Genomic DNA, 13,974 nt, shown 5'->3' on the forward strand with positions numbered 1-13,974 from the left:
ATTTTCAAGCCACTGGGTCTGGGACTTGAGCTGTGGTTGGCCATGTGGGAATCCAGCTGCATTAACCACCATGTCTCCTGCTAGCCCTATCTACATGTGTCTTTTTATATTTGGGTTTGAATTCATTTAAATGAAATAAAATTGAAAATTCAGTTTCTCAGTCAATATTGCTGTATGTCAGTGGCTCAACAGCCTATGTATGCAATTAATGGCTACGGGGCTAAGTTGTGCAGATAGGGAACATTTCTTTCCATTATTGTAGAAAGTGCTACTGAATCGCATTGTTCAGGTTAGTGAAAATTGCTAAGAAAATTCACCAAATTATATATTCTGTAAGTTGGAGAATGGGGTGGCAAGACATTGGAAACCATTGCTCTCTGAAATTGTTAGGTAGGACCTTTCAAAATAGTTAAATGCTCTGGTAGGGAGGGGTGGGAGTTGACTTTTTAACTTTGCAGTTCTTGTACTGTTCTTATTTGATGTTCACAGCAGCCGGGCCAGGCATGTACTATCATGATACCCCATTTTATAGATGAGATTAACCATATAAATGGAGGAGCTGTAATTCGAACCAAAGTTTGTCAGACTTTCAATCCTGCATTTTTTGGTTTTGTTCCGAACCTCAGAAGTGATGTTGTGTTGATTTTAATCTCCAGTTTGTAGTATGTTGTCATGGTCATGAAAGACCTTTTACTTCCTCCCACCCATAGGCAGCCAGTTTAATGTGTGTTTTTTTTAATTTTTTTTTTTGAGAGGTTTTTGCTATAGGGCGCATGCGCTCGCTAGACAGATAGACAGAGACAGAGAGACAGAAAGCAGGAAATCACCCCCCAGGGGTGGCCACGCCGCAATCCCTTCTCTTCCATTCTCCTCTCGGGATCTTGGGCACACACGCACACGCGCCCAGCGTGAATTTAAGCCACCGGGTCCGGGACTCGAACCGCGGTCGACTACACGGGAGTCCAGCGACATAGCCATTACGCTAACTGCTGGTCCCCGTTTTTTTGTTTTTGTAAGATATGCAGTTGTGGGAGTTTCAAGTTCTTAATTTTACATTTACATAGATGGTATTATATGGGGTTGTTGAACCTATATAATTTAATTTAAGATTTTCCCACTCTACAATACAATTTGATGATTTAAGCATCCAGCTTTTCAACAATTTTTTGAGGAAATGTTTCTATGTTGTGTTTGAATTCTTAACCTTTGTAATCAGAGAAGTCTGAAAGAATCTTGTCTATTCCTCTTTAGTCAGGAAATATTGATAGAAAGATTGTTTATCCCTGAATGCTTGTATATGCTTTTTTACGTTATTTTTGTTTTCTTCATCATTAGCCAACCAGCGATTAGTTCTCAGTATGTCAGAGCATTGTAGGTTTTTTTTTTTTTTTCCAGTGAAATTTTTATTGATCTCGATATCAGTATGTGTGAGCATAGTGGTTTTTTTTTTTTTTTCAGTGAAATTTTTATTATCTAACTACAGATCACATACCGTTGTTAGAAATAACACAGATATGTCTTGTATATTTTGCCCAGGTACAACTGCCTTTTATGTTTCTTTTATGTGGACTCTGGGAAGAGGGCAAGCTTCTTAGAATTGTTAAGTAAGAGTGAAGGTAGAAAGCACTCTCTTATGAATGTAATTCACAAACTTTAGTTTGTAGATTTTGTTTAGCTGCCTTTTTCCTAGTTTTTAGTATGTGCTTCAGATAGTAAAGTTATTATATAGCTGAATTTTAGATAGTATTTCTTGTCTTTTAAAAGATATTTATTTAATTTTATTTATTTATTATTATTTAAATTTGACCAGAGAGAGAGGGAAAGTGAAAAAGCAAGCCGCCAGGTCTAGAATTTGAACCGTGTTCAGCCATGTGGGAATCCAACACCCCAACCACCTTACCTCCTGCCAGTCCCCAGTCCCTATTTATTTTCTTTTTAGCCAATGAATTATTCATACAAATACCGTTGAAAGTAATCTAGCAAATACTTTCATACAAATACTGTGAAATCTTAAATTTTGGTAATGATTAGATATTTCTGTGTGTGTTTTGTTTTAGGTTGTTTCACGAAGAAATCCAGAGGATGTCCAGGAGGTAACATGTTTATTCATATGACGATTATATTTTATATATTTATTAAACAGTTAACCAAGTGCTTTATTGAGGAATTTGCCTGAATTACATGTGTGTCCATTTATATATTTTTATTTTTGTGTGAAGATTGTTTTCAGCTCACAAAAAGTAGATATGTCCTATTTCAGATCTACTAAGTAGATGTTAAGTTAAATGAGTAAGAATTTGCAGAATTGTAGTGCTATTTAATAAGTGATCATTGTTCTCATAACTTGTACACAGAAGATTTAAGGACCTTTATTTAAGGACTTGTTAGTTAAGGACGTTTATTAACCCATTTCAAAATCATGATGCCTGTTTAATAAACAGTAAGTATTTAGTAACTAGTATTAATTTTATAGATTATAATGATGAATCATGGATCTCTACCTGTTTCCTCTATTATACTGAATTGACATTTTGACATCGTAGGAAACTGCTTTAGTATAGGTTTTTTTTTTTTTTACTTATATGATCTGTTTATTAAAAAAGATTTACTAATCTCAGTGAAAACTTTTTAAGTTAGTTCTTTTGCAGATTCTTTTTTGCATTTTTCCTTTCTCTCTAAAATGATACTAGTTTTTTATGTTTTTGCTTAAAATTGTGGAATTCTGTATTTATAGTTGCTTTGTGTATGTTGAGTACCTCTTGGAATCCTTATTCTGGTGCTTGCTTCTTTTACTCTTTCTTGACTTACTTTCATTTTGGTCCCTGGTCATTTTCACCAAGACTAGGACATGTATTGGGGATTTGTTTCTTGCATGAGAATGTTTAAAACAGATGCTGAAAATTTATAGTCCTGATTCTGTAACAGTGTTTTTTTTTTTCGTTTTCCCTAATCGAAATTGGATGTCTTTAGGTGGAAGATGTACTTTCCCTTTAGCCACAGGCCCTACTACTCCTTATTGAACATCCAGTGTGCAGTTGTCCCTCCTTATCTGCAGGGGATACATTCTGAGATCTCCAGGCGTACCTTGGAGAGTACCAGACCCTGTCTATTCTGTTTATATTCTGATAACTGAGTGACTAATGGATGGGTAGCCTGTACATAGTGGGTATCACTGGACAAAGGGTCAATTCAGGTCCAGGGGGAGCAGGATGATGTGAGATTTTATCACACTACTCAGAACAGTGTGCAATTTAAAACTTAGGAATTGTTTGTACAGATTTTCATTTAATATTTTTGTACTAGAGTTGACTGTAGTTAACTGAAATTGTTGAAAGTAGAATCACAGATAAGGGGAGGACTACTCTACTTGGCTTGTGTCATATGTTTAAGGTGATTGGCACTAATTGGTTTGAGTGTGTGACCCCAGGTTTAGTTGATTAAATTTTATACATTACCATTTTGTGTGTGTCTGGTCTGATTTTTGTTTATGATTAGAAAGTTCAATAGAAGACACATTTTAGGAAGATTTCCTGCTATTTTCCTCATGTGTTTTAAAATATCTTGCTCCAACCCCTACCCGCAGTCCCCCAGTCAGGAAGAATATAGTTATATTTTTATTTTGGAAGAAAAATACATATTTATACCATTGAAAGTAATTTGTACCATTGATTAATTATTCTCTCTACTTAAGTGTCAATTGATTAATATGAACTATTCTTTAGATTTCTACTAATTATTTTAAGTTAACAGTCAATACCAAACTAGTTTGCTTTTAAAAGTTACAACTCTGTTGAACTTGAAAATGGGTCATGTTTCCTTTGAATGCGTTGTCTGATTGCTGTGCTGTAGTTTGTAGCTTGATGTTCCCCTTTTCCAGGGAGAATCCTGAACCAACCTATCCATGAACATACTCTCTGCCATTTCCTTAATCCTTTTTTGGGAAAAACTCTTTTATAATAACAACTGGTTGGTGAACCATTCATCAGAAAACTCTTGTAAGTGTCCTTTAGTTAGACAATTGCATGGTCCTTTTTTAGAGATGATAGACATTAAAAAAGAAAAGTCTTCTATCTGGTGGGCTTCTTAAAATATTGAATAACCTTGAAAGTATGACATTGTGTTTTTGTAGTTTCCCATTTCATTTATACATTGGAATTCTCATTTAGGAGAGGATTTCACCACTTACTTGTTTCCATTTCCTTTTTCCTTTTCTTTCTGTTAACTACTTCATTTATTGCTTTACAATGTCAGGCGTCACAAAGGATTCGCAAGGGCTGTTGAGGACTAGTAGAAGTACAGTTAGCTCACCTGTAGAGCTAATACTATGCCATCCTTATAAAACTGGAAAGATTTTGCCCTTTTTACTCTTTATATACCTTGACACATGCTACCAGATTTCAGTGTTCTCTTCCTACGAGTGCTAAAAAGAATATTCACATGAAATAAATAATTTTAAATGATACAACATAACTTTCTTTCTTTCCCTTTTTTATGTTTTTAAAATTTACTCTAAAGTTTTATTTTTATTTATTCATTTTTTTTGGAGAGGTTTTTGCTATAGGGCGCGTGCGCTCGCCAGACAGACAGAAAGCAAGAAATCACCCCCCAGGGGGGGTGGCCACGCCGCAGTCCCTTCTCCTCCATTCTCCTCTCGGGATCTTGGGCACGCACGCACACGTGCCCTGCGTGAGTTTTAAACCACTGGTCCGGGACGCGAACCACAGTCGACATGTGGGAGTCCAGCGACATAGCCATTATGCTAACTGCTGGTCCCATCTAAAGTTTTATTTTTAAGAAGAGCATGGGTGAATCTGCAGGGGGTCAGCAACAGTTATTTTGTAGGCCCCTCATTTAATAGGTTCTCTAGAACTCGGCAGCCTGCAGAAGGGTGAAGAAAGAGATGATGTTGCAGCCCCTCCCCTTTCAAAAATGTAACCTATTGCTGTTTCACTGTAGATAACATATCTCACTGGTAAAATCTGGGAAAAGAAAATTGAGATAGAAGTTTATTGTATCATGTCAGGAATCTCTTAACTTTTAAGTCTTTTCTTAAAATAGTTTTAGAAAATAGGTACACATTCAGAAAAGTATCAAGGCTCTTGAATAGAGAGGAGAGCTGTCCCCATCGTCTAATGGCTACAGGAGCCATGTCCTATATGCCAGCCATGCTTCAAATCCCAGCCCTGTGGTTTGAGAAACACATGGCTGGTGCATGTGCGTGAGTGCCCCAAATCTTGACAAGGATGAACTTGTGGTGGGCAACTCCCCACAGAGAGGTGCTTTTCCCCTTTCTTCGCGTCTCTCTCAGATGAGTGCATGCACCTTCTGGCAATTAATTAAAAAAATGAAAAAAGAAAGAAAAAAGGGAAAAGAAAATTTGTCAACAGTAATGGTACTGATGATAGTTGGAAGAAAAAACAATTCAATAATATTTTTTTCCTTTTTAAAATTTTTAAAATATTTAATCACTGTATATCATTATAGCATACCAAATGAATTTTCTAGCGTGACTATTAAATATTGTGCTTTTCCCCCCCTCTTGATTTCCTCTCTCCCCCCTTCCCATTATCCACCCTCCTCCCACACTTTCTGTAGTAGCCAGAGTTGCTCTCCATGCTTTCCTACCTTCTAGTCTTTCAATTTCTGCCATAGAGAGCAGACATTTGGTATATATTAAGTGGGGACAAACAGTTCTCTCATCATCTGCCTTGCTTTGCTTAGCAGTAGATCTGCCATATTCGTCCACTTTCTATCAGATGCCAGGGTCTCAATGTTTTATATGACTGAGTAGTAATCCATAGCGTATATCTACCACACTGTTTCAATTCTGTATGTTTTAAATATTGGGAGAGTAAATCGAATTGGGCAACTTTTGAAAATACAGGGGTCCAAAGATTTTGCATGTCATTAAGTGTTAATATTGAAAAAGGAAACATTTATTGTATGTAAAAAATATTTAAGGGTTGGGGCCAATAGGTGGCATGATGGTTAAGGGCGCTGAACTCTCATATGACTGACTGAGGTTCAAGTCCCATACCTGGCGGCTTGCTTTCTCACTTTCTTTCTTTCTGGTCAAATTTAAATAAATAAATAAAGTTAAATAAAATAATTCTTTAAAAAATATTTAAGGGCATTTTAAAAAATAATTATTTTATTTAACTTTATTCATTTACTTATTTTAATTTAACCAGAGAGGACAGAACTAGACAGAGAGAGAGAAAGTGAGAAGGTAAGAAGGCAAGCTGGCAGGTCTGGAACTCTAACCAAGGTCGGCCACATGGGAGTCCAACACCCATAACCACCACACCACCTGCCGGCCCCTAAGGGCATGTTTTTAAATGAAAAATTAGGTACTAAATTTATAGTGTCTAGTAGTCACTGACTTACCGAGACATTTTCTCAGACTGACTTTGATGAATAAGAAATTTATGCAGGCTTGATTTAATAATGTAATAGATATTATGGAATTAAATTTTCTGATGGGAAAGAATTGAACATTTATTAGAAAAAATTTTTGCCTGCATTTTAGGGAACTTTTTGTATTCCAAATATGAACATCAACACTTGCTGATGTAATAGACATGTACTTTTGGCCTCTTCCATTTTGAAGATTTCTGGAAATTTCAAAGCTAAAGGAATAAGAAGAAAAAGAGCTATGGATGCAGTGCTCTTAGGTACTTTAGTTTTATAGCCCTAGTGTTGAGAATAAGGTAAATGTGAGTGAATAAATGAGAGCATGGTGAAGAAACAGATTCTCATATTGGGTGTTCTAATTCTTGCTCTGACAGATTATCCATTGGTTTATGTATCACAATACTTGACCTAGAATGGTGATTAAATTAAATTTTTAAAATTTGCCCTTCTGTTACTCTTCCTTTATTTAAAATGATAACACTCTTAATTTTATCTGCCAGTTTGTTTCTGTGATCTATAGTGTTTGCTTACATAGCTGTTATATTCAGCTTATAATAGCTTAACCTTAAGTAATGTCCAGTTCATAATGTGCTTACCTTATGTAAGATTGCTTTCATAAGCCCATCACCATTTCTCCCATTAGTCTTTTCTCAATATAGTACTAGTACTAATAATTTGATACTTTTTTTTTGAAGATTTTTTTTTTTTTTTTTTTTTTTCTGGCCATAGAGTGTGTGCGCTTGCAGGAGAGAGAGAGTGAGTGACACAGAGAAAGGGAAAGTGAGAAATCACCCCCCAGGGGTGAGGCTATGTTGCAATTCTTTCTCTTTCATTATCCTCTTGGGATTTTGGGCATACATACACACACACACACACACACACACACACACACACACACCCGCCCGGTGTGATTTTCAAGCTACCGGGTCCAGGACTGGAACCACAGTCAGCCTTATGGGAATCCAGCACCGCCTGCTGGTCCCAGTACTTTATTTTGGAAGGTAACTTTGGCTCATCTTTCTTTTTTTAATTTAAAAAAATTTATTTTTTTAAAGAGACATTTAATTATTGCGCATTTTTACAGCATGCTAAATGGACTTTCCAGGTGTGAGCACATTGCCTATTAGTCTAGTCAAAGATCTTACCATACACATTATCGTCAATAGAAAATTTTCTGTTTTTGTGTCCATTACATGTTTTGCTTCACCCCTCGATTTCCTCCATCCCGCTCCCCCCATTTTATACACTTACAAAAATATAAAAATAAGTGTTCTTTTCATGACAGATTATGTTCATATATTAAAATTATGCTCATGTGTCTGTGCCTAGCACAGAGTAGGGCTATGAAAATATTAGTATGTGTTTTGGTAATTATTTTTGTTGTTGAGTAAATGAAGAAGCAAAAAAATATTTGAAAATTAAAATCATCTATAATCTCACTGTTCTGAGATATCTTACTTTTAAAATGTTAGTTTGACCTCATCAGTTAGCTCCTCTGTCTTTTACTGGAACTCTTGGTTCTTTATTGTCAGCATTTGTCTCATTTACTTCCATTTTAAAGTAAAATCTTCTCTTCCATGCCAGTGGCCTGTCTCACCGCACACCCGAGCTTCTCAGACACTTTGCACTCAATTCCCTCGTACTTTCTTCTGCTTGGTCCTTCAGTGTTTGAGGTCCCCATCATTCTTTTGTTAGATGCCTTATCTCGTCACAACTCTGAGAATCCTTTCCTGAGTGATTACCACCCATCTGTGATGACTTCTGGAGAAGTAATTCTTGCTTAGTTCTTGCCTCCTAGACCCTACAGCCATCTATCCTACTGAACATAGAACACTTCCAGTTGGCTACCTTGCAAGCACCTAAGTAAAACATGTCTAAAATTGAACTTGCTTCAGAACTGCTGCTGCTTCCTGACTCTTCATTTCAGGAAGTGGCATCATTGTTTTATTCAGTTGTGAAAGCCAAGATTCTAGTATTATGTATTTGGCATCTCTCTTTCCTTTTAAAGTCTTCATCCAGGACCAGCAGTTAGCATAATGGCTGTGTCACTGAACTCCCATGTAGTCAACCACGGTTTGAGTCCTTGACCCGGTGGCTTAAACTCACGCCAGGCACGTGTGCGTGCGTGCCCAGGATCCCGAGAGGAGAATGGAGGAGAAGGGATTGCGGCGTAGCCATCTCCCCTGGGCGGGTGATTTCTCGCTTTCTGTCTCTCTGTCTCTCCCTGACTTTCTGGTGAGTGCACTCACCCTATAGCAAAAACCTCTCCAAAAAAAAAAGAAAAAAGAAAAAGACTTCATCCCCAGCTCCTCTTCTTCCCCTTTAGTTTCATTGGTCTAATGACCACTTCCCCTCAGGACTCTTACCTCATATCACACTTTCTGTGTAGCCATTTTAGGTCCACGAGGCTAATTTAGATGCTCCTTCTATACCATTCTTGGGTTATCCTTCTCAGCATTTATCATGCCATCTTACGATGTATTTAGTGAGTTGGCTTGTTCTTCCTAACTAGACTGTGAACTCCTATAAGGCAGGGGCTGTGTTTCTCACCTCTTCATTCCTTGTGACAAAACGGTGCCTAGCCCAGAGTAGGGCCATGATAGTCTTTTATTTTTTTTCGACCATTTTTGTTTTTGAGTTAATAAGTAAAAGAAAAACATCAGGATGAAGCAGTTTGTTTAAATTAATTCATATTATAGTCTGTCTAGCCTCCCAGGATATCTACATTAAAAACAAGAAACTTGGGACCAGCAGATGGCATAGTGCTTATGTCATTGGAGTCCCACATTGCCAACCACTGTTCAAGTCCTGGAACTGGTGGCTTCAGATTCACACTGGGTGCCTTTGTGTTTATGCCCAAGAGCCCAGGAGGAGAAGGGAGAAGGGATTGCATGGCCATCCCTGCTGGGGGAGGGTGATTTCTCACTGTGTCTGTCTCTGCCTCTCCTGTGAGTGCATGTGCCCTAAGGCAAAAACAAAATAAAATAAAACTCTAAACACCCCCCCCCAAAGGAAAAAAAAACACCCACAAAACGAGACGTTTCTTTATCAAGGGAGAAGTTTCAGGAATATGACAGTTTGGTGAAAAATGTCACACATGCACAGACTAGGTGTTTTTTTTTAAGACTCTTAAATCAAACCTGGTTACCTGCCTAGTCTAATATTTGATCATTAGTATTATACCCTGAGATACATGGAAAAAAATTAGAGTTTGTTAGAAGTGGTGTTAGAAGTGATAAAGCTTCTCGGAAGCTAAAGATCCCACTCTACCAAGTAGTAGGATTTAAAATTCAATTTTACCCTATTTAGTGGGGCCTGAAAGGGTCAAATCCTTTATCTTTATTAGGCATTTTTTTTTTTATTTTTAATTTTTCTAATTTAAAGTTAAACAGTAGTTCAGACCAATAAAGGTAAATACACTTTTACATGTTGTCTAATCTATATAATTGTTATTTTGTTTTTAAAATACACTGGTTTTGGGGCTGGCGGGTGGCATGGTAGTTGAAGGAGTAGATTCTCACATGGCCAACTGTGGTTCGTGTCCTGGACCTGGTGGCTTGCTTTCTCCTTTCCCTTTCTTTCTCTGGTCAAATTAAAAAAAAAAAAAAAAGAATTAAATAAATAAATAGTTATTCAAAAAAAGATATACTGGTTTCAGTGATACTCCAATTAGGATTTACCTTGTTCCTAGAAATCTTAGTACTAGTTAAAATCGAGATTTATGAAAAAATTTATACATATATAAAGTCATGTTAATCACTTGGCTACACAGCCATTTCTTCTCCACTATTAGTTTATTTTGAGTATATTATTTATATACAAAAATAGCCTACAGTAGTTATTTTGTATTTATAAACATTTTTTTTTGAGACAGAATAGATGTTTTGACATCTGTCTCATGCCCAGACCAATAATAATTGGTTTTTGGAGATTAATTGATACTATATGTAGTGTGAGTATGAATAAAACAGTGTGTGTTTAAAATAAAACTAAGACATCAAAACAGAATAGCTTGAGAAAGAATTGCTACTTTATATTTTTAATGCAAATCTTTGTTAATTTCAAGCCAGTAATCAAATTGGTTAGAACATCTGTTTGCTTTTGCATGGCAATTTTGAATACTTTAATGACAAAATTATTTGTTGTTCAGATATCTGGACCTAAATGGTTTTGCTATGAGATACATATTTTATTTTTTCTCTCTGTAGATAATTGTATGGAAAAGATACAGTGATTTTAAGAAACTACACAAAGAACTATGGCATATTCACAAAAACTTATTCCGACATTCAGAGTTGTTTCCTCCATTTGCCAAAGGAATAGTGTTTGGTAAGTGAATATTTTGAAATTGTAATGTTTACAAAAGTGATGATTAGCTAATTATGTGTGTTGGCTGAATCCTGACATGTTACATAACTCTGAAGTCAAAAGCCTCTGAGATGTTCATGTGTTCAGCAAGTGCTTAAAGCTTTTTTTTTTTCATGTTCTTGATATAGTTTCATTTAAAAAAAACCTGTGGGAGCATAAGAAAAGATGATGTTAAGTTATTCTTCTAGTTTTGAAATTCTCTGAATTTTTTGTTTTTTAGCAAGAATGTGTTTTGTATGTTTCTTTGACACCTTTCTCATAACAGGAATGGTGGTTGTTTTAGGCACCTTCTCCACCACCTCACAAAATGGGGTGGTGCTCTGGGTATGTTATTAGTGAGTCACAAGGTTTAGATTCTTTTTTTGGAGAGGTTTTCACTATAGGGTGCGTGTGCTCGCCAGACAGACAGAGAGAGACAGAGAGACAGAAAGCGAGAAATCACCCCCCACAGGGGATGGCAACGCCGCAGCCCCTTCTCCTCCATTCTCCTCTCGGGATCTTGGGCATGCACGCACACACGCCCGGCGTGAGTTCTAAGTCACTGGGTCCGGGACGCGAACCGCAGTTGACTATGAGGGAGTCTAGCGACATAGCCATTACGCTAACTGCTGGTTCCCTCAAGGTTTAGATTTTTGAGACCAAAAACCTATAGCGAAAACCTCTCCAAAAAAAACCCCCCCAAAAAAACCAAAAAAAAAACCCCAGGACACCTGGTTTCTTATACCTATTTCTGCATTCAGTCAATTGTGATAGATTGTTTTGGATCAAGAATATGAAAAAAAAAATTAGGGTCACCAGTAATGCAGTTGAAAAGGAGGGTAGTATTTTTATGCCTGTTTCAGATTATTAAAGGTACTCTTTTATAACCAAAACTTAACAAGGGATACTTTCTTTTGTATATAAGCTAGAGGGCCTGTGTACCCATCAGAGAAAGACGAAGAGAGGAAGGGGAAGAGAGGGCAAGCACTCCCAAATGGGGAATGGTTACACCACAGTCCCTTCTCTTTTCTCTATCCTGGTGGGATTTTGGGCACTCACACACATGCATCCCATGTGTTCCTATCCATGAACTATTTATACTTTATTACGATAAAGTCCATTGCTCTTAGATTTGAATGAATCTTTTTTTTTTTTTTTATAAGAATTACTTAATTTTGGGACCAGCAGATGGCGTAGTGGTTATGTTGCTGGACTCCTACATAGTCAACTGTGGTTCGAATCCCAGACTTGGCAGCTTGAAACTTATGCTGGGCACATGTGCATGTACGTCAAAAATCCTGAGAGGAGAATGGAGGAGACCATCCCCCTGGTGACTCATTTCTCACTTTCTGTTTCTTTGTCTCTCCAGTGAGTGCATGTGCCCTATAGCAAAAATTTCTCTAAAAAAAAATCACTCAAGAAAAGGAATTATTGGGAACCGGCAGTTAGCATAATGGCTATGTTGCTGGACTCCCACGTAGTCGACCGCGGTTCGTGTCCCGGACCCAGTGGCTTAAAACTCATGCCGGGCGTGTGTGCGTGCGTGCCCAAGATCCCGAGAGGAGAATGGAGGAGAAGGGGCTGCGGCATGGCCATCCCCCCCGGGGGTGATTTCTCGCTTTCTGTCTCTCTGTCTGTCTGGCGAGCACACGCGCCCTATAGCAAAAACCTCTTTAAAAAAAAAAGCATACTAGTACTAGGTTTGTACAGTGACAAAATCACCTATTGATGCATTTCTCTTCCTGTTAAGTGGTGCGTGATTATATTTTTAAATTAAAGAAAACAAACATTGCAAAGCAATCTGTTCAGTAAGATCTCATTTATGTAAATAGACACATGTGATTGTGTGAAGACATTCCTAACTACGTTTGTAGAAAGGGAGTGAGAGTAGCGATATTTTTATTTTTTGCTTTGTGCTTTCTGTAATTTGATTATACATATGTATCTTTGACTTTGATATTGGAGTCTCTTTTTAAAATTTTTTTTAAGAATTATTTTAACTTTATTATTATTCTCTAATTTGACCAAAGAGAGAGAGGGCAAGTAAGAAAGGAAGCCACCAGGTCTGGGTCTTGAACCATGGCTGGCCATGTGGGAGTCCAGCGCCTTTAACCACCATGCCATCTGCCAGCCCTGATATTGGATTCTTAAACAATATATTTGTCACTGAGTGAAAAGTGGCTTCTAAATTGGTTGAAGTTCTTAGCTATTGACTGTTTCTAATAGGTTATCTTCAACTTCTCTCCATATCTTTTCATATTACAGAGTGAAAGTTTCCTATTAATCTTAGTAAGTAAGCAATTTATCTCTTTTAATAAACAGTGCAATCCATTTGTAATACTTGATATCTGTAGTGAACCCTGCAGGCAGCATCTGGGTTGTGTGGAGAGAATTGTTTGTTAATCGTATATCTTGCAAGCTTTTCTCCCATTTTTAGTAAGTAAACCTCAGTAGCAAAGGAGTCTTATTTAATCTGCAGAATCTTCAGAGATGTAGTTACTTTCTGGTGGTATGGTGAAAAAACATAACTTAGCAGTCGGGTAGATCTGCACCCACATCTTCTGTCCATTATTTACTAACGGTGTACTCTTGTGCTAATTAACGTCCGAGTCTGGTTTTCCTATTGGTAAGATAGGGATCACACCTTACTGTTCAGAGGGTTATTATCTGTAGTGTGTGTAGTTCCTCCTTTAATTTGAACTGCATCACTGTGAAGTTTCCGGTTAGTCTTTGAGGCTTTTAGTTTTCCATGCGTCTTTACTTTTTTCTTTGTTACGCCATAGGATGCATGCTCATGAGAGGAAGAGAATGAACTTCAGTGGGCCCTGGTCACACTGCAATCCTTTCCCCTCCAGCTCTCCTTCCCATGAAGATCCTGGGCTCATGTGCTTGACATATTTCCTCCATGGCCAGGATTCAAATCCTGTCCAGCCATGTGGGATCCAGCTTCCTCTGCTCAGGGACATGTTTAAGGCTGAGATAGTTGTTGTCCCCTCCCAGTTCTAAATCTTATCAATATAGCACTTAACTCATTTTTAAAAATTTTACAAATATGCACAGTTTTCAGATTTATAGAAACCTCTTCCCTCAAATGAACACCTACTGCCTTTTTCCCAAGTTCATTGATGATTAACATTTTGCCCCATTATCTGAATTTCTCTTGCTGTGTGTATCTCACTCTCTGTCATTTTTTTTCTGAACCATTTGACATTT

At 37.3% G+C, this 13,974-nt stretch overlaps 1 protein-coding gene across 1 annotated transcript in view; it reads left to right on the forward strand.

Moving 5' to 3' along the window:
* The window catches only part of RPS6KC1 (ribosomal protein S6 kinase C1), a 180,031-nt gene that overhangs the window by 12,079 nt on the left and 153,978 nt on the right, over nucleotides 1–13,974 (forward strand). The window contains 2 exon segments of the mRNA XM_006172351.1: nucleotides 2,058–2,093; nucleotides 10,623–10,743. Coding sequence (XP_006172413.1) covers nucleotides 2,058–2,093; nucleotides 10,623–10,743 — 157 coding nt within the window.

Source organism: Tupaia chinensis, unplaced genomic scaffold (genome assembly GCF_000334495.1).
Source record: "Tupaia chinensis unplaced genomic scaffold, TupChi_1.0 Scaffold142846_1, whole genome shotgun sequence".
NCBI classification, from domain to species: domain Eukaryota; kingdom Metazoa; phylum Chordata; class Mammalia; order Scandentia; family Tupaiidae; genus Tupaia; species Tupaia belangeri.